We start from the raw sequence: 26,281 nt of genomic DNA, 5'->3' as shown, positions 1-26,281 counted from the left end.
GGGAAGCATGATTGGTTTTTAAATCTATCTGATACTTCTGATAGCTGAAGTCTGTATGGGTCTATTTGTGCTGTATTGTTGCTGATGCTTCGCATGCATGTTACCTTTGTTTCTTTGTGTGACTCATATGGTTGATTGCCCTTGAAAATTTATTTGTAGGATGCCCTCAAAGCCTCGGTTGTATGTTTCATCCTTCATAATGTATTTTCATTGGTTTCAGCTAGGACCCTTGAAACGCTATCAATCAGTAGGGAACCACTGCAAACCAAGTTTAAGGCTTGATGTTTCTCACAACCCAAGGTGTGCATATTGAAAATATAAACACACGTGAGGACCAACCTGTAGCTACCGGTTCCCAGACATCTTTTCTTTTCTTTTTCTTTTGCTGTACTTGACATCAGGGGGGCTTCTATATAATTCCTAGGAGTTGGGGAAAGAGAGAATCTTTAGATTTGTTAATGTTTACATTGCATAAACATTTATATGTGTGTGTATGTGTGTGTGTATGGGGTGTAGCCCTGGGGGTCCCTTAAAATGGGGAGGATCTTTGTATGACATGCTGCAAATTAGTTTGGCCTTGAGCCTTGGTTGATATTTATTTAATCTCATGAATAGCATCAAATCAAGCCCAAAGGCAGATATTTTTAAATGCCCTGAAGGAATAATAAGTTTCATTGTTCTGATACATTGTTTACCCCTCCGTTGCAGGCTTCCATCAAAAACTGGGGTTTCTTTTCACTATGTTTTCTACTGTTTTTGGCTCTTCAATATTTTTAATGTTTTTTAAAAGTCTTGTTGATTATTTTTTATTATTTTCTATGTGAGGGTCATCCATATTATCTATACCATCAATTTCAGAAATGAGAAGCTCTGCCTAACATCTTTTCAATTTGAAGATTCAGTTTTGCCATCATTCCGATGATATATGAGTCTATTTTTCTTTGAAGTCAATGTTCCAGTCACTGGGCACTCCACCCAGACAAATGATCTTTCCCCACTAAAGTTTAATCTCCTCATAAAGTGGGCTCTTTTTCTATTACGCTTAGGAAAATACAAATTGCAGTAAATATAGATGAATGAGAGTTGAATAAATTAATGAATTTCAGTGTGTTTTATCATCTGGCTTTATAAACTTAAAAACTACAACAAAATTACTTATTTTTATAAAATGCTCATGTACTATTTACACTATTTGATATTTGCTTTGTTCACCTAACAATTTATCATTTAGAATATCATTAGACTATCACCTAGTGAGCCAACTATCATCTTTTAAACTGTATGATGTGATGTTGAGCACTTTTCTTATTTATTCACAAACAATGAAGTTTTTTAAAAATTTTATTTTGGAGAGAGAGGGGGGAGGGGCAGAGAGAGAGGGAAAAGGAGAGAGAGAATCCCAAGACTCCTTGCCTGAGCTGGAGCCCTACTTGGGACTCAGATCCCACGACCCTGAGATTATGAGCTGAGCTAAAATCAAGAGTCAGGGACTTAACCAATTGAGCCACCCAGGCACCCCTGAAATTTTTTAAATATATATATTTATTTATTTGAGAGAGAGAGAGAGAGGTGGGAGGGGCAGAGGGAGAGAATCTTCAAGTAGACAACCCACGGAGCACAGAGCCTGAGCAAGAGGGGGCTCCTTTTCATGACCCATGAGATCATGACCTGAGCCAAAACCAAGAGTTGGACGTTTAACCAACTGAGTCACCCAGGTGCTCCAAATAATTAAATTTTTAAACTTATTGTGTTACACATAAGGGGAGAAAGAAAGTGTCTATGACTGTTTTCAGACGATGGTCTGTTTTAAAGTATATATATATATATATATATACATATGTATATATATACTTTATATATATATATTACATTTAAATATATATATTACATTTAAATATATCTTAAATATAAAAATATATATTAAATTTATTAAACATTTTCATCCTTGGTTTCTCAGGAATACACCTGTAATTTTTTTATTTTTCCATATTCTTAAACCAACTAAGATGTGTTAGCTTAAGGGAATAGTGCTTTAACTGCTTGATGATTTTATACTTTACTTCTTTTCCTTTACAAACTCTAATTGAGAAGCTCCTATTCCTTATAATTTGAGTGAAGATGTACAATTTTGAGTTTAGGTGAATTATTCAGACTTCAGGACAAAAAAACCCAGAAGCCGCTCTATGTATATCTAACCAAAAAAAGATCCTTACTAGAAGGAATTACAAAATCAGAAGAACTGGACAAGCAAAACTGAGAGAACCAGCACTGAACTCCGAGTTTTAAAGGCATTCTCCTATTGCTGCAGTACAGAAATCAGGAAGCCGTTATTACTGCCAAAACTGTTGCTCCCACAATGTCCTCTCCCACCATCACCTCCAAAACTAGTGACAATGCCCAGAAACTTAGTGTCTTGCTGCCACAATGGCCTCCAATTCTTTCTGAAACTGATGGCTAGACACAGAAATGCTGGCTTGGCTGCAAGCATGCACATCTCTCTGACCTTGCTGGTCAACAGGAACAACAGTGGGTAGATGACCTTTGCCTGTCTTCTCAGGCTCATCTGAAGGCATTTCACTGGTAAAGCCTAATTTGCATCCAGAATAGTTCAAAGGAGTCCTTAAAATGGAGTTTTATGATTTCTGGACCCAAGGTTTTTTTTTTAAAAATCATAAAAGGAAGTAGAAATGGATGACAGTTGCCAGTAGCACACTGGGGAAGCATTATTAGTTCAAAGAGAATCTTGTCCCAGCAATTGAAGTCATTTATTGCTTTGGGGCTAAGTGTTCTGTGGAATAAGAATTCTTTTGGCTACAGATCACACCACCAATATGTAGCAATGCAATCATATGCTCCTCTAATAATCAATGCAAACAGGCAATTTAGTTGACCCTATCTGCTCCTGGTGGGCAGTGGGAACTATAGGTGTGGTCTGAGTGGGTATGACATAAACTACTCATTTCACCCAAATATATGTTCTTCCCTTATTTGTTACTAATAGACCTCTCATTTTTAGTTGCCCATGTGGATATGTGGATTATAGATTGTATTTCCCAACTTCTGTTGTGATTGGAATTGGTCTTGTGACTAAGTTATGGCCATTGAGATAGGAGTACAAGTGCCATGGACTATTTCATGGAAGTAGTCTTTAAAAAGGAAGACAAAACCTTCCCTTTCTCCCATTTGTTGGTCTGAATGGAGATCTAATGGGTGAATATTAACCAGCTCTCTTGGACTATAAACTAAAGGCCATGATTTGAAGATGGAAACAAGATGGAAAGTGACTATCAGAGATAACACTGAATGCATTTCAAGCCACTAGCCTTTTATGAGAGAAAATAAAATTCTATTTTGTGCTAGCCATTGTCATTATAGGTTCTTCTATAATAGGTTGAAATTACAGAGGACATATTTATACATAGATATTATAGAACATAATTCCGGCTGATATAGTAAACTTCTTTAACAAAGTGATATTTAAGATAAGAACCAAAGAATGGGGGCACCTGGCTGGCTCAGTCGTTAAGCGTCTGTCTTCGGCTCAGGGCGTGATCCCGGAGTTCTGGGATCGAGCCCCACGTCAGGCTCTTCCACTGGGAGCCTGCTTCTTCCTCTTCCACTCCCCCTGCTTGTGTTCCCTCTCTCGCTGGCTGTCTCTATCTCTGTCCAATAAATAAATAAAATCTTAAAAAAAAAAGAACCAAAGAATGATTAAAGAAAACATGATTAAAGAAAATAATCAAGGTTTATTGAGAATAGGCAAAGGAAACAACCCAAGATTTAAAAAAAAATAATTTTTTAAAATGAAGAAAATAAAAGAAACTGATTCTAAGTATAAAAGCATAAATTAATTAAAAGAGTAATAACCATAGAAGATTTAAACATAAGTCTATTTCTCTGAAAAATTCAAGGGTATTTATTTTGAGTTAAATTGGTGATTGGAGATATATCTCTAATATGACTTCCTCTAAATATGCATTAACATAAAAGTGAAGAGCTATTTTCAAAAACATAAACTTAACAGAATGGAAAGAATAAAATAGAAGACAACAGAGAAAAACCTTAGTAGCTAGGAAGTAGATGAATGACGTAGTAGACTGACAAAACAACTACCAGTCCTGGAGTGGGAAAGCTGAGAACCAATCCTATTTAGACTGCAGGATTTTCAGAGGCATCAGAGCTGTCAGCCCTGGAGACTCTGGAAATGATGATGGGGTGCCAAATATGGAGGGTCATCATCATTGCCTGAAAAATGGTTAAATCTGTAACAGATAACTTTTCCCCACTGCAGTCAGTGAGCAACCTATTTCTCTGATCCTGGAGTTTTGATTTCTCGTGACAGCAAAAAGGAGAGTCATTAAATTAGAGGTTCCACTGGCAAAAAAAAATTGAGGGCAGTGTAATATGGGTAGTGGGAATAAGTGACCATCTAAACATTGAATGCTGACTGATTGTTAAAATGCTATGATAATCACTGGGACCAATTACAGATGTTTCAGTTCTCCTTTCAGACACATGGCAGAATTAACTTCCTTCCTTCCTTCCTTCCTTCCTTCCTCCCTCCCTCCCTCCCTCCCTCCCTCCCTCCCTCCCTTCCTTCCTTCCTTCCTTCCTTCCTTCTTTCGAGAAAGCGTAGGTGCACCAAGGTGGGGGGAGGGGGCAGAGGGAGAGAGAATCTTAAACAGGCACCATGCTCAGTGCGGAGCCTGATTCAGGGCTCGATTTCATGACCCTGAGATCATGACCTGAGCTGAAATCAAGAGTTGGATACTTAATTGACTAAGCCACCCAGGCACCCCTGGCAGAATATTAATTCTATTTCCTCTTTAAATTATGTATGACCATGTAATTTCCTTTGGCCAATAAAACGTGAGAAGAAATGATATATATTACTTCTGGGCTAAAGCTTTCAGAGACTGTGCATGGTTTAACACATTTACTTTCTCCAACATAGTAATCCTGAAAGCATAGGTGGAGATGGAGTCTCCAGAAGCCTGGATCCCTGACTGACCACTATATGGGCTCCATGCTGAACTGTATAGGACATGTAGTATAAGAAAGGAATCAACCTTCATTGTCTCAAGCCATTGAAGTTTGGAGTTGTTTGATAATGAAGCATTACCTAGCATATCCTGAGTGATGCAGATCTCCACTCCTCTTCTCCCATCAATTCTTTACCTTTTCAATCTATGCCTTTTTCTTTTGGGTAGGAGATTTTATAGAGTTGGGCAATCTGACCAGTCCAAGTGGAAAAACCTAATCAGACTAACACTGGAGTTTCTCCAACTAAGAGTGCTCTCGGTTCACCTTAGTACACATTAAAAATGAATAAGTCCTGCCAACATGCTCAGAGCTATTACTTAGTCTACCAAATTAGATTAAGAACGGACACCTGAATGAGACACCTGAAGAAAATTTCTAAAAAGAAAAACAGAAACAAAAAGCAAGCAAAGACGAAAGAAGGTAAATTGGAGAAAACGTTTGCAGAGAAGAAGACTTGAAAAAACAACTATAATTAATATCATCAGATGAGAAAAGAAGCTGTTACATCTGAGAAATAAGTACAGAGGCCTCTCTTGAAAAAGTAGGGCTCTTGTAAAATATGAACATAACGAAATGAAAATCTCAAGAAGAGCTTGAAGGTAAAGTTAAGAAAATATTCCAGGAAATATTGCAGAAAGTATTTTAAAATGACAAACAGGAGAGAAAAAATAAGGAAATTAGAGATCGTAGAGGCCCAACATCTGGTTTGTAGTAATTGAGAGAGAGAGAGAGAGAGAGAGAGAGAGAGAGAAATTATCCATGAAGTAATTCAAGAAAATTTCTAAGAGCTGAAGGAAATTAGTTTCTTAGTATAAAGGTCTTACTAATTGTCAGTGGGTGAACATAAACTCAAACCACAATACATCAGTGTTTAATTTGAAAATGTTTGGTGCAATGACTAAATACTACAAGAAATAAAAATACAGGGGCGCCTGGGTGGCACAGTTGTTAAGTGTCTGCCTTCGGCTCAGGGCGTGATCCCAGCGTTCTCAGATCGAGCCCCACATCAGGCTCCTCCGCTAGGAGCCTGCTTCTTCCTCTCCCACTCCCCCTGCTTGTGTTCCCTCTCTGCTGGCTCTCCCTGTCAAATAAATAAATAAAATCTTTAAAAAAAAAGAAATAAAAATACAGGTCACATATAGAAAGATATAAAATAAGGTTTGCCTTAGAGTTCTTAATAAATACATTGGTTTAGGGAACTCACTGACAAAATATTTTGAAGTTCTGAAGAAAAAATATTTTCAACCTAGAACTCTATAATCAAATTTTCAATCAAGTTTGAGGGTAGACTAAAGATATTTTAATATACTCAAGGTCACAACAAAATTTAACTCTCATATACTCTTCTCTGGAAACTACTAGAAGATATCTATCAAAATGTTAGAGTAGTCCAAGAGAGAGGAAGTCAGAAGAAACAAAAGACAATTTTGAAAAAAGAAGTGAAATGAATCTCTAGATGATGTTCAAGGATGATCCCATGATGACAACTGTGTCTCAAGGACAAAGTAGTCCAATTTGAAGCTGTATAACTCAAGAGACAGTCATTTGGAGGATATCATCAGCAAGTCCCCTGACATCTCTTCAATCAGATGAAACTGTTATAGGTATTATAGGATGTGATCTATTAAAGTCATAGAGTAAACGAAAAAGGCGGAAGAAATAAAACCCTCAAAATAGGAAATCCAACCAGAATAAAAGGCAAAGAGAATTCCAAGCACAACAGCAAAGGAATGTTGCAGGATGATAGCAATGCAACACATTTCGAGAACCACCACCCAATTGAAAGAAAATTGCTATCTCAAAAGATATGAGAATGATCATGTGGAAAATTGTACTGGGAAGCAGTGGGAAGTATGGGAAGAACAAGTGGTAAATATAAAGAAGATCAAGTAGGGGCGCCTGGGTGGCTCAGTCACTTAAGCGTCTGACTTCAGTTCAGGTCATGATCTCAGCATCCTGGTATCCAGCTCAGCTTCCCACTCTGCACTCAGTGGGGAGTCTGCTTCTTCCTTTCCCTCTCCCTCTTGCTCTCCCCCTGCTTGTGCTCTCTCTCTCTCAAATAAATAAATAAATAAATAAATCTAAAAAAAAAGAAAATCAAGTAAATGAAAAAGCAAGGAAATTATTAACTTTGAGGAAAAAAGTGAGAAAATATAATTTGTACACAACAATGTTCCCAATGATACTGCAACTTAAGGAAGGCAAGAATGGGCCTTGAAAGTATACAAGAGCTAAAACCTAGTCCCAACATAGTAAGGAGTCAATTGATCATGTCTAAAATTAATCAAAATATGGAATACAGAATAAAGCAGAAGAGATAACTAAAAGAGATTAAAGTGGCTTGCTATTAGGAAGGAGCTAGGAAAGTGAAGAAACAAAGGGCAGAAAACTATTGTATTTTATTCTAAGCCATTTAGTAATATTTGATTTTGAACCAAGTTCATATATTATTTTGGGGAAAAATGCATATTAAAAGATCAGCAGAATAGAGACCTTGCAAGTCTCCCCAAGGATAAAGGAAAGACAAAATATTAAACATTACTAATAATAGGGATATACCTGAAGATAAAAAAAAAAACGAATTTTGCAAACCTAGAAAAAATGAATAGCTTATAAAATTAAACATAAATTACTTTAAAAGTAAACAAAACCTGGACAGATTGATAACCAAAAGTAAAATGGGAAATACAGTCATAGATATACCACCAGCAAAGCCACAAAACCAACTCATTTAAAAACTGGAGAAAGTTTTCTTAAGATTTAATCCTGGTGGGAAGCCAGAGTTTAATTGCATGTTCCCAGATTAAGGAAAACAACTTTATTTTTCTACAAATTCAGACTATCAGAGAAAAAAGCAATGTGAACTACTAACGTTACTGTGACCATTTGAAGAAAAAGTTGTAATAAAACCGCAAAGACACTTGGGGGTAAAAAAGTCACTCCTGTTGCAGTTCCTTTGATCCGCCATCTTTTCGTTCTATTCTTGAAAACGGGAATAACATCCACAAAACGCAAGGTGGCGCTGCTGGCTAAAAAGAGGGGAAAATATTCACACAAAGGATGTTATAAATTCCAGTGTTCAGAGGAAAGCTGGCCAGACAAGAAAAATAGAGGAAAGGAAACTGTGGTGATGGAGTTGGGGAAAAGTGGGACTCTTCCCCATGAGTATTGCTATTATCCAGCTCATTTCTAAGGATTCGGTTTCTGCCATTTCTGAGAGCTGCTTGAGTCCGAGTGAACGTGGTTTTGAAAGATTGCATAAACAAAGAATGGAGGCCAGAGTGGTGCGTGCAGCGCAGAAAAGGCAAGTGTTATTTCTTTATGTGTTTCTGGGAGTGTCTTGGGCTGGTGCAGAACCGCTTCGGTATATTGTGGCAGAGGAAACGGAGAGAGGGACCTTTCTGGCCAACTTAGCAATTGATTTGGGGTTGGGGGCGGGGGAACTGTCAGCTCGGGGATCTAGAATCGTTTCAGATGAGAACATACGATTTGTACTCCTCAATCCGCTTACTGGTGATTTACTTCTAAACGAGAAATTAGACCGAGAAGAACTGTGCGGCCCCACAGAGCCTTGTGTGCTGCCTTTCCAGTTGTTACTTGAAAAACCTTTTCAGATTTTCCGTGCTGAACTACAGGTCACAGACATCAATGATAATTCTCCAGTATTTCTAGATAGAGAGATTACCTTAAACATTTTAGAAAGTACCGCTCCAGGGGCAACATTTCTCCTAGGAAGTGCACAGGATTCAGATGTTGGAATCAACAACCTGAGAAACTACACCATCAGCTCCAATGTCTATTTCCATATTAATGTCCGCGATAGTGGGGAGGGGAATGTTTATCCCGAATTGGTACTGGATAGAGTGCTGGATCGTGAAGAGGTTCCTGAGCTCATTTTAACCCTCACCGCCTTGGATGGCGGCTCTCCGCCCAGATCTGGAAACACCCTCATACCCATCCTGGTTTTGGACATAAACGACAACGTCCCTGAATTTGTAGAGTCGCTTTACAAGGTGCAGGTGCCTGAGAACAGCCCTGTTGGCTCCCTGATTGTCACTGTGTCAGCTAGAGATTTAGATGCTGGAAGTAATGGAGAAATAGTCTATGCATTTTTTTACGCTACTGAAAGAATTCTCAAAACATTTCGAATCAACTCAACATCTGGCAATCTTCATCTTAAAGCCGAATTGAACTACGAGGCAATACAAACTTATACATTGACTATTCAGGCCAAAGACGGTGGAGGGCTTTCTGGAAAATGTACTGTGGTGGTCCAAGTAACAGATATAAATGATAATCCACCGGAACTGCTCCTGTCATCACTTACTAGCCCAATTGCAGAAAACTCCCCAGAGACAGTAGTAGCTGTCTTTAGGATTAGAGACAGGGATTCGGGGAACAATGCAAAGATGGTGTGCTCCATCCAAGATCATCTCCCCTTCGTCCTGAAGCCATCAGTAGAGAATTTCTACACCCTGGTAACAGAAAGCCCCCTCGACAGAGAAAGCCAGGCCGAGTACAATATCACCATCACCGTCACCGACCTGGGGACCCCCAGCCTGAAAACCCAGCACAACTTAACCGTGACGGTGTCCGACGTCAACGACAACGCCCCCGCCTTCAGCCAAAGCTCCTACACCCTGCGGGTCCGCGAGAACAACAGCCCCGCCCTGCACATCGGCAGCGTGAGCGCCACCGACAGAGACGCGGGCGCCAACGCGCAGGTCACCTACTCGCTGCTGCTGCCGCCCCACGACCCGCACCTGCCCCTGGCCTCGCTGGTGTCCATCAACGCGGACAACGGGCAGCTGTTCGCGCTCAGGGCGCTGGATTACGAGGCGCTGCAGGCGTTCGAGTTCGGCGTGCGCGCGGTCGACCGCGGCTCGCCGGCGCTCAGCAGCCAGGCGCTGGTGCGCGTGCTGGTGGTGGACGCCAACGACAACGCGCCCTTCGTGCTGTACCCGCTGCAGAACGGCTCGGCGCCCTGCACCGAGCTGGTGCCCAGGGCGGCCGAGGCGGGCTACCTGGTGACCAAGGTGGTGGCGGTGGACGGCGACTCGGGCCAGAACGCCTGGCTGTCGTACCAGCTGCTCAAGGCCACGGAGCCCGGGCTGTTCGGCGTGTGGGCGCACAACGGCGAGGTGCGCACGGCCCGGCTGCTGAGCGAGCGCGACGCCGTCAAGCACAGGCTGCTGGTGCTGGTCAAGGACAATGGCGAGCCGCCGCTGTCGGCCAGCGTCACGCTGCACGTGCTGCTGGTGGACGGCTTCTCGCAGCCCTACCTGCCGCTGCCGGACGTGGCGGCGGCCGAGGCCCGGGCCGACCCGCTCACCGTCTACTTGGTCATCGCCTTGGCGTCGGTGTCGTCGCTCTTCCTGGTGTCGGTGCTGGTGTTCGTGGCGGTGCGGCTGTGCAGGCGGAGCCGGGCGGCGTCGGGGGGCGGCTGCTCGGTGCCCGAGGGCCCGTTTGCGGGCCACCTGGTGGACGTCAGCGGCACGGGGACCCTGTCCCACAGCTACCAGTATGAGGTGTGTCTGAGGGGAGGCTCAGGGGCCGGTGAGTTCAAGTTCTTGAAGCCGATTATCCCTAATCTGCAGCTTCAGAGCACGGGGAGGGAAGTGGAAGAGTATCCCTCATGTCAGAATGATTTGGGTTTCTGATAAAGGATGAAAAATAAATGCTCATATTGTGTCTGTAAATATATTTTTATTATGTAATTCATCCCGAGTACCTGTAGAGGAGTGCTTTCATATTTTTCAAATATTGTTAAAGTCCTAGAACAAATTTATTCACAGAGACACGGATCCAGCTTTAGCCCTAGGAAACTTCCACAAAGCATGGAATATATATGTCTTGTAAATCATCTCAAACAATTTCGCATTGTTTGCAATCTATTACATGATAAATCTTGTTTGAGATGTTGTAAATTGGTTTTGTCTTTAAAGTTTGTTGCTACTCTTATTTTCTGAGTTGGAGTGTTGTACTAAATTTTAGAAGTATTGGTTGTAGAGTATCTTTTAAAGCTTTTCAAAAAGCACTTACCATGCATCATACATTATGTTAACACTTTTAATCTTAGAAGTGAACCTATGAGGTATTCTTAGAAATGAACAAATAGACCTCTATGGAGAGGTCCAGTGAATTCACTAGGGTCACCAGCTAATAAATGGTAGACTTGAGCATCTCTCCTAGGTCTGACTCTGAGGACTTGCTGTGATGCTATATTGTTTTGTCTTTAGATATCACCTGGCAAGTTTCTCTCTGATTAAGGAGAAGAAATCTTCTCATGTTAATATCCCTGTTCAGTCTTTTCTACATTTGGAAATAATAATGTATGTAGTGGTCTGTGGTCATATGTTCTTATATACCCATAATCCGGCTTTTCTGGATCAATTATTCAACTATTATTATTAAAGCTGTGATCTGACCAAAGCTTAAGTAAAAAAATATTGGAAGATCAATCTGTGCTTTTTCCTTGTTATCTGAACACATGACCTTCATTTCACAGAAAAGTTAATGGCCCTGAATAGACATAATACATAATTTTGATTATTTTATTAGTTTATTTTTTCTTACTTTGCAGTAATTCTTCTACAGTGGTCCCTTCCTACTTTTAAAATACATTTCCTTCCTTAATTTTAAAGTTTTTTTAAAAAAACGTTCCTATTCAATATGTTGCAGTTGCTGAATCGGGAAAGTATAAGAATAGTTTAAATATGCCATGTTAAAGAAACAATTTATCAAATTGCTTAGAGATTCTGAAGAATTAAGGAGAAGCTTTGTTTGTTATAATAATCTCACTGCTTTTTCTCTAACAATTACCCAGATAATTTTTACATAACCGTATTCTGAATGTATTATAAGTGAAGTACTGGTAACTCTTAAAATAGTACTATTACTGTGAATTATTAATGGGATATAGTCTAAGGGCAAAAGAAAAAACCCTCATAGCAGTAAAATCTTATATTGTTTTCATAATGTTAGGATAAAATTATCCAGTTTTCCCAACAAATTGGTGAAAGGGAGAAAGGGAGGATGGAATTTTACACAATGAAAGAAATTAAGACATATACTAAGGAAATATAATGCTTGGTGGATCTTGTTTGGGTCTTGATTCAAACAACCATAACAATTTTGAATGAATTGGAGAAATTTGAACCTAGGTGGATATTAAATAATGTTAACCTAATTTCTTAGGTATAGGAATGGCATTGTAGTTGGGGTTTTTTGAGTCATTAAAAGTTGGAGATGTATAATGAAGTATTTATGGGTGAAAACTTAGTTTGAGATGGGAAAAATGATAGGCAGATAAAGTGGGCAAATATGGCAAAATATTGGTAATTGTTGAAGCTAGTTATGAGTACCTGGAGATTCATCATACTATTCTTCTTTATGGGGTTTGGATTTCTTATAATAACAAGTTTTTTACAAATGTAAGAAGAGGAGTTAACAAAATTAGGAAGGAAAGAATGAAGGGGGGGTAAACAGAAGGGGGAATGAACCATGAGAGACTGTGGACTCTGGGAAACAAACTGAGGTCTTCAGAGGGGAGGGGGGTGGGGGATTGGGATAGGCTGGTGGTGGGTATTAAGGAGGGCACATATTGCATGGCGCAGTGGGTGTTATACGCAAATAATGAATCATAGAACGTTGCATCACAAACTGGGGATGTACTGTATGGTAACTAATATAACAAAATATAAATTATAAAAAAATTAAAAAATTAAAAAAATTAGGACATCCTTCTGAGATACAGAATCACCACTGCAGTTACAGATGATACCTCTATTAGACAAACTCTCCAGCCTTTCCTTGTTTCATCATTTGACATGGTAACTTCTATCTGAATAATCCTGCTCATGCATTCTACCACATGAATCTTGAATCTTGGGTGTTTTTCTAGTCAATGGACTCATGTAAGCTCTGCTACCTGATGGCATCAAATTACATGCCTGGTGTGTGTCTGTGTCTCTGTGTGTGTGCGCGCGCACACACACACACGCATGGTTAATATCTTTCTGCCTCAGTTCCTCATCTGTAAGGTGGGGAAACTCACTGTAGCCCTATGTGGTAGATATCTCCACCTTACAGGTAAGGAAACTGAGACAGAGTTTAAATAATTTGTCCAAGGTTCATAGCTATTAATTATTTCCATAGTTCATGGCAATAAAAGTATATAACTCTCAAAGTTTTCTATATGACTCCAACTGTGTATTTTAAAGAATTTTCTGTATATATTTATTCTTAGGTAGGCTGTTACATAAACATTTTATTTTTCCTGAAAGTAGAAAAGCAGGAAGTCCCTACTAGTGTTTTTTTTTCTCTTCTGTGGCCCTGAGACAATTGTCTACACTGTAAAGTCTAGGGATAGTAAAGGTAAGGCTCCGTATAATATACACAGGCAAGAGTTCTGAATACTGCATCCATTTTCATCCCGGAAAATGTATGATTCTATGACGACGCCTGGTGGCGCTGCAGGATAAGAAGGTACAAATCAGCACTGCAGCTGCGGCTCCATTAACAGACAAAACTAAGCGGCAGAACATGGAAGCCGGCGGGAAGCTTGGGTGCCACAGAAGAGAGGACTGGGTCCTCTGATAGGACCACCCACTGGAATATTTCTGAGGTATCTTGGGAAAGAGCCACAGTCTTGGATTCTGAAGTCTTTACAGTTCAGCAGAACCACCCTGGAAGGAGGCTTTACCAGACAAGAACAATGGAGACCAGCGGGAAGCTCATTTCCAGACAAAGGCAAGTCCTTTTATTCTTTCTCCTCTTGGGCTTATCTCGTGCGGGCTTGGAACCTAGGCGCTATTCTGTGGTGGAGGAAACTGAGGGGCGCTCATTTGTAACCAATTTAGCAAAGGACCTGGGTCTGGGTCAGAGCGAACTCTCCAAGCGGGGAGCTAGGGTCATTTCCAAAGGGAACAAACTACATTTGCAGCTTGATTGGGAAACTGGAGATTTGTTGCTAACTAAAAAACTGGACCGGGAGGAATTGTGTGGTCACACAGACCCCTGTGTGCTGCGTTTCCAGGTGTTGCTAGAAAATCCCTTAGAGTTTTTTCAAGCTGAGTTACAAGTAATAGACATAAATGACCATTCCCCCGTATTCATAGACAGAGATATGTTGCTAAAAATATCAGAGAGCAGTCCACCTGGAACTACATTTCCACTGAAGAATGCTCAGGATGTGGATGTGGGCCGGAATAATATTGAGAACTATGTAATTAGCCCCAATTCTTACTTTCGGGTCCTTACCCGCAAACGCAGCGATGGCAGCAAATATCCCGAACTGGTGCTGGACAAAGCGCTGGATCGAGAGCAGGAATCTGAGCTCAGGTTAACCCTTACAGCTCAGGATGGTGGCTCTCCACCCAGATCTGGCATCGCTCAGATCTACATTGAGGTCGTGGACATCAACGATAATGCCCCTGAATTTGAGCAGCCTCTATATAGGGTGCAGGTTCCTGAGGACAGTCCCGTTGGCTTCCTGATTGTCACGGTCTCTGCTACGGATGAAGACATAGGAGTCAACGGAGAGATTTCCTATTCACTTTTCCAGGCTTCTGAAGAGATCTGCAAAACTTTTGAGATCCTCTCTGAGACAGGAGAAATTCGACTGAAAAAACAACTTGATTTCGAAAGAATACCTTTCTATGAGATCAATATCGAGGCCAGAGATGCTGGCAGCCTTTCTGGAAAATGCACCGTTCTGACTCAAGTGATGGATGTGAACGACAATGCCCCAGAAGTCACCCTGTCTGCATTCACTAGGCACATACCTGAGAACTCGCCTGAGGCTGTGGTTGCAGTTCTCAGTGTTTCAGACCTTGATTCAGAAGAAAACGGGAAAATAAATTGCTCCATTCAGGATGATCTACCCTTTCTTCTGAAATCTTCCTTGGAAAATTTCTACACCCTAGTTACAGAGAGACCACTCGACAGAGAGAGCCAGGCCGAGTACAACGTCACCATCACCGTCACCGACCTGGGGACCCCCAGGCTGAAAACCCAACTCAACTTAACCGTGACGGTGTCCGACGTCAACGACAACGCCCCCGCCTTCAACCAAAGCTCCTACACCCTGCGGGTCCTCGAGAACAACAGCCCCGCCCTGCACATCGGCAGCGTGAGCGCCACCGACAGAGACGCGGGCGCCAACGCGCAGGTCACCTACTCGCTGCTGCTGCCGCCCCACGACCCGCACCTGCCCCTGGCCTCGCTGGTGTCCATCAACGCGGACAACGGGCAGCTGTTCGCGCTCAGGGCGCTGGATTACGAGGCGCTGCAGGCGTTCGAGTTCGGCGTGTGCGCGGCCGACCGCGGCTCGCCGGCGCTCAGCAGCCAGGCGCTGGTGCGCGTGCTGGTGGTGGACGCCAACGACAACGCGCCCTTCGTGCTGTACCCGCTGCAGAACGGCTCGGCGCCCTGCACCGAGCTGGTGCCCAGGGCGGCCGAGGCGGGCTACCTGGTGACCAAGGTGGTGGCGGTGGACGGCGACTCGGGCCAGAACGCCTGGCTGTCGTACCAGCTGCTCAAGGCCACGGAGCCCGGGCTGTTCGGCGTGTGGGCGCACAACGGCGAGGTGCGCACGGCCCGGCTGCTGAGCGAGCGCGACGCGGTCAAGCACAGGCTGCTGGTGCTGGTCAAGGACAATGGCGAGCCGCCGCTGTCGGCCAGCGTCACGCTGCACGTGCTGCTGGTGGACGGTTTCTCGCAGCCCTACCTGCCGCTGCCGGACGTGGCGGCGGCCGAGGCCCGGGCCGACCCGCTCACCGTCTACTTGGTCATCGCCTTGGCGTCGGTGTCGTCGCTCTTCCTGGTGTCGGTGCTGGTGTTCGTGGCGGTGCGGCTGTGCAGGCGGCGCCGGGCGGCGTCGGGGGGCGGCTGCTCGGTGCCCGAGGGCCCGTTTGCGGGCCACCTGGTGGACGTCAGCGGCACGGGGACCTTGTCCCACAGCTACCAGTATGAGGTGTGTCTGAGGGGAGGCTCAGGGACGGGCGAGTTCAAGTTCCTCAAACCGATCATGCCCAATTTCCAGGGCCACTCCCCTGGGCCAGCAGTAGAAGAAAACCCCAACTTTAGGAATGACTTCGGTTTTAGTATTCAGTGACTGTATTCTTTTCATCTTACAGCTATTTAAAATTGGTAAGTTCAAGATATGGATTTTCTGGCAACCTATTAAGAACATTTAAATCCCACTGCCTGCACAATTTCTTATATTGTTTGTTTTAAAGAATAGTATCCTTTTTTAAAGAATAGTTTTAAAGAACAGTATCCTTTTTTTTCATTACTATAAGAAGATGAATGGCTCTAAATCTTGCCCTCAAAACACTAATGAAGTCAGTAGTTGTACAAATTCTTGTGGAATGGCTTAGGAATAGATTAGGAAAAACAGTGAAAATTTAATTCTATATGATCAGTTGTATCCCCTTGAGTTTTTACTTTAAATCATTAGGTAAATAAGAGCAGTAAGACACTAACACACGAAGAATGCCTAATGGGGAAGGAAATAACTGGTACAGTGAGAATCTGGTTCTTGCTTTATTCTGGTCTCATAGCCCTTAACTCTGATAATTGTTTTCTTTTAAAAATATTATACTAACTGCACTTCCTCTCATTAATATACTCATTAATATACTAGATGTTAATTTTAATGTAATTATTTTATTGCCTTCCATTTAGTGTCATTGCTGTTAACATCATGTTTATCCAGTGACGTGAAATAGCAGAGTCACAAAATGGACTTTTTCTATTTGAGAAACATTGAGCATGTGTGACAGAAAATGTACTGGCCACCCAAATCCATTCATCTTTCCTTCCTTAAGTAACAGGTCCCGAATTTCATGTAGGGCAGTAGTATATTTAGTCAAAAGAGTACATTATCCCACCTTGGCAGCTGGAATGGAGCACTTGACTAGGTTATTGCCAATGGAATGTATATAGAAATGTTGTAGGAGACTTTCATGAAGGCTATTTAAAGGTCGAGGTCCCTTTTGGTCCTTCTCTAACTGCTCCTTACAGCTAGGAATGTGTAAGTCATAGCAGGAACACAATTAGCCATGTTGCATCATAAAGCAAAACTAAGGATGGAAATAATGTACAAAGACAAGTCAGTATAGAATAAACTTAAAAGAGATGTGAGTCTCTGGTAATTATGGAATCATCATGTCATCCCTGGAGTGCCTACTTCTGAGGTGTTTTGTTTTGTTTTGTTTTGTTTTGTTTTGTTTTGTACTAGAGAAGTAAAGGAACTTCTATCTCATTTAAGCCACCATCATTTTAGATTTTGTGCTGCCTCCAGTGGAATCCAATCCTAAAGCTTTAACAGTAAGATTTTGTATTAAAATGATCTTCACTATAGTAAAATGCACAGATCTTAAGTGTATGGGTTGATATAACTGATCTTTTAAAGCTCTTATTCTTGATTTCTAATTTAGTTAAAAGTAGAGTACAGAGTGCTTTACATTCATTCTCTTTTTAATCTTATGCCAAACCCTAAGGAAGTTGGCATATTGCCCTTTTTTACAGATGAGGAAACTGAAGCTTAGAAGGTTAGAAACTTGCTAACAATTCCAAAGTAATGAAAGGAAAAATTTGAAATATATTCTAAGTCTATTTGAATGGAATACTCCAGTTCTTAACCCATGTGTTATAATGCCCGGGAGGTAGCATTGTCTTCCTAACTAAGCAAAATGAAATCCATCTATTCCATGAACTGAACTCCTAGGCAGAAATGTAACTTTGCGTGTATAGTTTGTACTTGTTTCTTTACTATAGATTAAAACACTACTCTGGACCAGTAGATCCAAAGTTCTTATAAAAGCACTGACCTAAGTAAGCTGGGTCAGACAACAGAATTAATCTTCATTAGGAGCAAAGCAATCTGATAATTTTCCTTTATCTTTTCAACATACCACATTCATTATTGCAGAAACAAATGCCCTGAATAAGGAATAGAATTATCCTATGGTTATATTTCTTAAATTTATTGTACTATGCCTTCAGTCTCTTTTCTGTCAATCCTGATATAAATTTTTCATTTTCTTTAGAAAGTTGAAATTCACTTTATTATATATTTTTTCTAAGTCTCTAATTCAACTTAAATATACTGTAATTCATTTTAGCACACTATTGTTTGAAAGCAATTGATATTTCTAGTATTAATTTTAAATGAAACGACTAATTTCAGAAAAGCATGGGCAATGGTGTGGAGGAATTTTTTTCACTAAATAATTTAGAGACTGGGAATTTAGTAAGAAACTGATAGGCTCTAGCTATTTTCTGTTAAAATTAATCACATGTCTTTGGCAACTCCTCAAAAATTATGTTGAAAAAAGATTTAGGGGGTCATTAATGACTTTATTCTGAAAGGATGGTTCACCAGATCTGAATCAGACATTTTCCAGCAAATGCCATGATAGTACTTTTCTTGTAGGGTGATAAATGTTGTTGACACAGCTGCTGGATGCATGTACATCTATCCTTGTGTTATGTATTAGCTTTCCATTGCTGCTATAAAAATTACCACAAACATAGTGGCTTTAAACCAAAAAAATGTATTATAGTTTTTTAGGTGTCTGATATGGGTGTTACTGGGCTAAAAGTGTTGGCAAGAGTGCATATCTTTCTGGTGGCTCTAGACAAGAATCCATTTCTTTGTGTTTTCCAGCTTCTAGATGCTGCCTATATTAGTTGACTCATAGCCCCTTTCATCCATCCTCAAAGCCAACAACATTGTATCTTTTCTCTCTCTTTTTAAAGATTTTATTTATTTATTTGATAGAACATAAAAGAGCACAAGCAGGGGGAGTGGCAGAGAGAGAGGGAGAAATGGGCTCCCTGCTCAGGGGAGCCCAAAGTGGGGCTTGATCCCAGGACCCCGGGGTCATGACCTGATCTGAAGGCAGACACTTAACCTACTGAGCCACCCAGGCCCCCAACATTGTATCTCTTTAACCAATTCTTCCATATTCATAATTACCTCTGACCAGAGCTAGCAAAATTTTGTCCCACCGAAATGATCCAGGATAACCTTTCCTTCATAAGATCCTCTACTTAATTACACCTATAAATTCCCTTTTGCCATGTAAGATACATATTTACAGATTTGGGGAATTAGGATGTCTTCGTGTGTATGGCCATTATTCTTGTCTACCACAGATTGGCTGCTTGGAAGAAAATTATCCAGTCTAGCAGTACCACTGGTGGCCAAAGGAAGGCAAATAAAGGCCTTTATAAGAGTAGTTTAGGCCTCATTGATTAGATGCTTTAACCCCAAAGTATTTAACATTAAGAAAAACATCGAATTGATAAAGATATTAACCTTACTACAGTTAGAGTCAAATTATAAAAATGGAAAACCTGAACAAATGAATACAATCTTAAAGGGACTTGTATCTATAATATACAAAGAATCCTTACAATTCAATTATGAAAAGGCAAATAATCCAGTTTTAAAATGGTCAAAGATCTGAATAGATGTTTCTCCAAGGAATATATGCAAATAGACAATAAGTCCAACATCAGTAGTCATCAGAGAAATGCAAATCAAAATCATAATGAGATACTACTTCATACCCACTAGAGTGGCTAGAATCAAAAAGTCATGGGGTTCCTGGGTGGCTCAGTCAGCTGAGCATCAGACTCTTGATTTCTGCTCAGGTCATGATCTCATGGTGGTGAGATGGAGCCCTGCTCAGGCTCTATACTCAGCAGAGTTAGCTTGAGATTCTCTCTCTCCCTCTCCTTCTGCCCTTCCCTGGCTCACTTATGCGTGTGCGTATGCATGCTGTCTTTATAAATAAATAAATAAATAAATAAATACACAAAACAAAAGTTTTTTGACAAGTCAGATAACAAGTGTTGGGAGGATGTGGAAAAATTGGAATGCTGATATATATTTAGTGGGAATGTAAAATGATGCAGCCACTTTGGAAAATACAGAGCTACCATATGATCTAGCAATTCTACTCCTAGAGAAATGAAAATTTATGTCCACACAAACACTTGTATATGAATGTTTGCAGCAGCTTTACTCTGAAGAGGCAAAAGGTGGAAACAACCCAAATGTTGATCAACAGATGAATGGATAATCAAAATGTGATATATCATACAACGGAATATTATTCATCCATAGAAAGGAATGAGGTTCGGATACATGCTACAACTTGGATGAACCTTGAAAACATGCTAAATGAAAAAAGCTGGTCACAAAACTCCACATATTATATTATCCATTCATATGAGAGTCCAGAGTAGGGAAGTCTACAGAGACAGAAAGTTATTGAGTAGGGCTCAGCACAGGAGGGATAGTGGAATAGGGTGGTAGCTAAAGGGTATGGATTTTGTGCGGTGATGAAAATGTTCTAAAATTGACTATGGTGGGGCGCCTGGGTGCCTCAGTTGGTTAAGCATCTGCCTTTGGCTCAGGTTATGACCCCAGAGTCCTGGGTTAGAGCTCTTTTTCAGGCTCCCTCTCAGCAGGGATCCTGCTTCTCCTCTCCCTCTGCCCCTCCCAACCCACCCCACCCACCCCGGCTTGTGCTCTCTCTCACGTGTGTGCTGTCTCTCAAATAAAATGGACTGTGGTGATGGATTTACTCCTCTGAATATACTAAAAGCCACTGAATTGTATACTTTAAATGAATGAAATGTATGGTATGCGAATTATATCTCATTAAAACTTTTAAAAAGGAGTGAAACAAATAATTCTTGTCATTTTTTTAAACGAATCCAAAAAAAAAAAAAAATCCAAAAGCAAGGCAGGCCTAACCTTGCGATCTACCTACTTCCTGTTTGGGAAATAATTTTCCAATAAATTGAAAATTGCAAAATTTCACAGCTCTCAGGCTTAGGTATTGTAAAGAAGAGGAAGTATGTAATTTAATAAGGCATTGGTTAAATACTCTCTTTAGAACTGACACTAATTGCAATTTTGCAGTGTCCACTCATTTGTAATTCTATGATATGTACCATGAAAACGATGTACTTGTGAAACTGTTCCCATGTTACTTAGAAAACATTTTGCTCCTAGATTCTTTTCAACCGAAATGTTATTTTATTTTAACCCTCAACAGTTTTAAATGGTAACGTAAGTGACAGTTTGCTCTTTGTATTCCTCCTGGGCAACAACACAGAGCTCTAGCTGAACACACACACACACACACACACACACACAACCATATGAAAATAGAGCTCATTGTTTTATAGTACAGAACACATTTTACACAACTTATTTAGTACATTTAGGAGAATTCTGTAGAAAATAAAGAATTCCATGAGAACACGTGGTGGCGCTGCAGGTTAAATGATGGAAAACAGAATTGCCTATGCAGCTTCAGTATCCAGCCAAACAGTTCACACTGCCCGGAAGCTCTGAACGGTTTTCTTAGCCACAGCAGAAGTCAATCTGGAATCTCTTTAAAACTCTATTCAGTGGCATAGTTTTGATATCTGGACTGCAGTGCCAGGCTACCAGGATCCCGGGCATGCACTAAGCTTCTCTGAATGAAATTTTCATGAAGAGCAATGGAGATTGGATGGATGCATTATCTGAGACAAAGGCAAGTCCTTGTTTTCTTTGTTTTGCTGAGCATGTTTGGGGTGGGTGCCGAGTTAGAGCCCTATTCAGTAGCGGAAGAAATGGAAATAGGCTCCTTTGTGGCAAATCTAGGAAAAGATCTGGGGTTGGGATTGACAGAGCTGTCCACCCGAGGGGCTCGGATCATTTCTCAGGGGAACAAAGAGTATTTGCAGCTCAAGGTTCAGACTGGGGATTTGCTCATAAATGAGAAACTAGATCGAGAGGAGCTATGTGGTTCAACTGACCCTTGCTTACTGTATTTTCAACTTTTAATGGAAAAACCCTTAGAGGTATTTCAGGCTGAACTGAGGGTGGAAGACATAAATGACCATTCTCCCGTGTTCACTGAAAGAGAAATGATTCTAAAAATACCGGAAAACAGTCCTCTAGGAATTGCATTCCCTCTGAGTAATGCTCTGGACTTGGATGTAGGAAGCAACAATGTTCAAAACTATAAAATCAGCCCCAATTCCCATTTCCGGGTTCTAACCCGCAAACTCAGTGATGGCAGAATGTACCCCGAGCTGGTGTTGGAAGAAGAGCTGGACAGGGAGGAAGAGCCTGAAATCGTATTAACCCTGACGGCGCTGGATGGCGGCTCTCCACCTCGGTATGGGACAGCGCAAGTGCGCATTGAAGTGGTGGACAGCAACGATAATGCCCCTGAGTTTGGGCAGCCCATCTACAAGGTGCATATTCCTGAGAACAGCCCGGTAGGCTCCCTCGTTGTCACTGTTTCTGCCAGCGATTTAGACAGCGGAATCTATGGAAAAATATCCTACACACTCTTTCAGCCTTCAGAAGATATCAGCAAAACTTTGGAAGTAAATCCTGTAACAGGAGAAATTCGACTGAAAAAGCAAGTAGATTTTGAAACAGTTTTATCCTATGAAGTAGACATCAAGGCCACTGATGGCGGAGGTCTATCAGGAAAATGCACTCTTCTCCTCCAGGTAGTGGATGTGAATGACAATCCTCCAGAAGTGACCATGTCTGCACTTACCAGTCCCATCCCAGAGAACTCACCTGAGATTGTAGTTGCTGTTTTCAGTGTTTCAGATCCTGATTCTGGGGACAACGGGAAGACCATTTCCTCTATCCAGGGTGACCTTCCTTTTCTTCTAAAACCTTCAGTCAAGAACTTTTACACCTTGGTAACAGAGAGACCACTAGACAGAGAAGAAAGAGCCCAGTACAACATCACCATCACCGTCACCGACCTGGGCACCCCCAGGCTGAAAACCCAGCACAACTTAACAGTGATGGTGTCTGACGTCAACGACAACGCCCCCGCCTTCAGCCAAAGCTCCTACACCCTGCGGGTCCTCGAGAACAACAGCCCCGCCCTGCACATCGGCAGCGTGAGCGCCACCGACAGAGACGCGGGCGCCAACGCCCAGGTCACCTACTCGCTGCTGCTGCCGCCCCACGACCCGCACCTGCCCCTGGCCTCGCTGGTGTCCATCAACGCGGACAACGGGCAGCTGTTCGCGCTCAGGGCGCTGGATTACGAGGCGCTGCAGGCGTTCGAGTTCGGCGTGCGCGCGGCCGACCGCGGCTCGCCCGCGCTCAGCAGCCAGGCGCTGGTGCGCGTGCTGGTGGTGGACGCCAACGACAACGCGCCCTTCGTGCTGTACCCGCTGCAGAACGGCTCGGCGCCCTGCACCGAGCTGGTGCCCAGGGCGGCCGAGGCGGGCTACCTGGTGACCAAGGTGGTGGCGGTGGACGGCGACTCGGGCCAGAACGCCTGGCTGTCGTACCAGCTGCTCAAGGCCACGGAGCCCGGGCTGTTCGGCGTGTGGGCGCACAACGGCGAGGTGCGCACGGCCCGGCTGCTGAGCGAGCGCGACGCCGTCAAGCACAGGCTGCTGGTGCTGGTCAAGGACAATGGCGAGCCGCCGCTGTCGGCCAGCGTCACGCTGCACGTGCTGCTGGTGGACGGCTTCTCGCAGCCCTACCTGCCGCTGCCGGACGTGGCGGCGGCCGAGGCCCGGGCCGACCCGCTCACCGTCTACTTGGTCATCGCCTTGGCGTCGGTGTCGTCGCTCTTCCTGGTGTCGGTGCTGGTGTTCGTGGCGGTGCGGCTGTGCAGGCGGAGCCGGGCGGCGTCGGGGGGCGGCTGCTCGGTGCCCGAGGGCCCGTTTGCGGGCCACCTGGTGGACGTCAGCGGCACGGGGACCCTGTCCCACAGCTACCAGTATGAGGTGTGTCTGAGGGGAGGCTCAGGGACCGGCGAGTTCAAGTTTCTCAAGCCCATTATCCCCAGTTTCCTTGGTCTGGGTGAGGAGAGGATTAGTGAAGGAAACCCCAATTTCAGGGATAACTTTGAATTCAATTAAGTATTAATACGGGTCTACTGAGCCTAGTCTCAGTTAATTTGTGGAAAGTCCTTTCTTACTGCCTTGGTCATTGGGGTTCTTTTTATTTGGTAAGTAGCTATCCTATTCCAATTTAGTGCATGTTACTGGTGTTTCTAAAGGTGTTCATTTGTGGTATAAGGAATGCAAATTTCCTTTGTTTTCTTTTTGTCGATTAGTCTCAGTGTAACTTAATTCAACTTAAAGTGTGAAAGTAAATTTTGTATTTTCGGAAGTCTTTAATTTTTAAGTTAGACCACCTTTTTCCAAACTCATCTTGCACAGTTCCTAGGTAATTTTGCAGAACTTAAAATTTAAAACATCTTTTTAAATGTTTGCAATCGCTACACAAGCTTATTCTTTTTCCAACCCAGAATATTTGTGTTTGTATGTTCTTTTAGACTAGTATAACTTCTATTCTGTTTGCTCATGTTGACTAAAACCATTAATATATGCATATTCATCAATAACAAAGCAACATCTCACATTTTTCTAAATATGTACTTCCTTAAAGAGTCCATAAGTGAAGATTATGATTCCTTAGAGATTGTGACAACCTTGACTGCTGGATTCTACAAACCATTCACATCAAAAGTGCTCAGTCAACTACTAATATTCTCAAATGTAGTTAAATAAATAGCATGTGTCCAGTTGTTTTTAAAGCCATGTAGTTCCTCATGCTTTCTATTAAAAAAAATTTTCTTTAAACATCTGCTCATTTCAATTCCCCTTTAAAAGTTACCAGTTTTAGCAAATTACAACCCATCTGTTAACTTTGAGCACATCCTTAAAATCCAAGAGATATGAGGAAATAAATCTAAGTCTTTGTTCTTGACCAAATTTTAGAAACTTCAAATATTAGTTTGGCATTGCATTTTTCAAAAATTTTGGAGCATTTATGATTCCTTTGGAAATAAGCCCGTGACTACTTCTATTTTTCCCTTTTCGGTTTCCTATGGTTTTCAAAGCTTTTTTTCTTTTTAGGTTCTTGAATATGTTTCTCAATAGCTCCCCATTTATTGTATGATTAGCACAGTAACTGGAGGATTATAGGTTCTTAATAAAAGTTTTGAATAAATGATTGAAAGAAAGTGTCTTTATTTCACCCTGTGATATTCTGATATTTAAAGACACTAAAATACTCAGAGAACAAAATTTTGCTGGAATTAAATGCTCTCTGATGCATAAGGAATTACATATATAATTTTTGGTTACTAAATTAACCTGATTACTGTTATTGAAAGATTATGCAGTTATCAGTCTCTGGTGTCTCTTTCCCTCAATATATTTTTCCTTTCTCTCTTCCTGATTAATTTGAGTCTCCTCTCCTGCCTTCTAGCTTAAGGGATATATATGGGGAAATTGTGTTTTTGATTTTATAATTTAAATTTCCTTGTGTAATTCCCTAAATGATTCATCCAACTTTATTTCTTGCAGTGCAATTTCAGATCCATCCATTAAAACACATTTTTAATTCTTAATGTTCTTCAGCCTATATTTAAATTCTTATATCATTTTATGTTTATTTGCATGAGCTGTGCTATTAAAATTATATGAATTCTAAAGGTTTCCTTTTGAGATTAGCAGTGTAGAGCACTGCTAATCCTTAGTAGGATCTTGGATAAGTCACATAATTTCTGTTCCCCCAAAATGCTAATAACAGCTATTTCTATATCTTGAAATTATGATCAAATGAGATAATATATATACAAGTATAAGTGCTGTTAGTATTACTAATATTAAGAGCAATCCTAATAGATGATCCTTCCTGTTACATTCCTGATAATTGTGAAGATGCTAGATTGAACAGTTGATATTTGAATTGTTTCATTTCTCTGCTTAAAACCTTGCAATATCTTCCTTTTATTCTTAGAATAAAATCCAAGCATCTGTTATTTGCCCACAGTTTATCTCTCCGGCCTTCTCTTCCCACTTACTCTTGAGACACAAAGTTTTGGGTACACTGCCCTTTTATCATCTATAATGGCTATTATTTACCATTGCCAGCCTTTATGTATCAGTTTCTCATATATGTATTCTTCCCATTTTACAGTCTTAGTCTGTAAGACTTGGCCTGTAAGACAAACATCTTATCCTTCATCTTCTAGATTAAGTGGCACAACTTTGATGGAACCTTTTTCACCCACCACCCATTGAGTCAGGTCCTCCTATTGCATACTTTCAGTGTGCTCAGTATATTTCCTATGTAGCACTTTTCACAGTTTGTTTGAACATATATTTAAAGTCTGTTCATCCCATTAGATGGAAAACTGTACAAGATAGACACGATTTG

At 41.6% G+C, this 26,281-nt stretch overlaps 3 protein-coding genes across 3 annotated transcripts; all 3 read left to right on the top strand.

Moving 5' to 3' along the window:
• The first annotated feature begins 7,116 nt into the window (after positions 1–7,116).
• On the top strand, positions 7,117–11,504 carry LOC113261503 (protocadherin beta-7). The gene has a single exon (XM_048220901.2). The coding sequence runs from the start codon at positions 8,205–8,207 to the stop codon at positions 10,701–10,703; it is 2,499 nt and encodes an 832-aa protein (XP_048076858.2). The 5' UTR covers positions 7,117–8,204; the 3' UTR covers positions 10,704–11,504.
• A 1,119-nt stretch (positions 11,505–12,623) lies between these two features.
• LOC130541835 (protocadherin beta-8-like) lies at positions 12,624–20,741 on the top strand. The gene has a single exon (XM_048220902.2). The coding sequence runs from the start codon at positions 13,760–13,762 to the stop codon at positions 16,157–16,159; it is 2,400 nt and encodes a 799-aa protein (XP_048076859.2). The 5' UTR covers positions 12,624–13,759; the 3' UTR covers positions 16,160–20,741.
• Positions 20,742–20,992: 251 nt separating this feature from the next.
• LOC130543386 (protocadherin beta-16-like) lies at positions 20,993–25,066 on the top strand. The gene has a single exon (XM_057310241.1). The coding sequence runs from the start codon at positions 21,577–21,579 to the stop codon at positions 23,968–23,970; it is 2,394 nt and encodes a 797-aa protein (XP_057166224.1). The 5' UTR covers positions 20,993–21,576; the 3' UTR covers positions 23,971–25,066.
• Positions 25,067–26,281: the final 1,215 nt, after the last annotated feature.

The sequence above is a fragment of the Ursus arctos genome, unplaced genomic scaffold (assembly GCF_023065955.2).
Source record: "Ursus arctos isolate Adak ecotype North America unplaced genomic scaffold, UrsArc2.0 scaffold_118, whole genome shotgun sequence".
NCBI classification, from domain to species: Eukaryota; Metazoa; Chordata; class Mammalia; order Carnivora; family Ursidae; genus Ursus; species Ursus arctos.
This window is presented reverse-complemented; position numbering and strand designations above follow the sequence as displayed.

Excerpts from the sequence above, each read along its gene's own strand:
- LOC113261503 (XM_048220901.2), top strand. The coding sequence starts at position 8,205 with ATGAGTATTGCTATTATCCAGCTCATTTCTAAGGATTCGGTTTCTGCC.
- LOC130541835 (XM_048220902.2), top strand. The coding sequence starts at position 13,760 with ATGGAGACCAGCGGGAAGCTCATTTCCAGACAAAGGCAAGTCCTTTTA.
- LOC130543386 (XM_057310241.1), top strand. The coding sequence starts at position 21,577 with ATGGAGATTGGATGGATGCATTATCTGAGACAAAGGCAAGTCCTTGTT.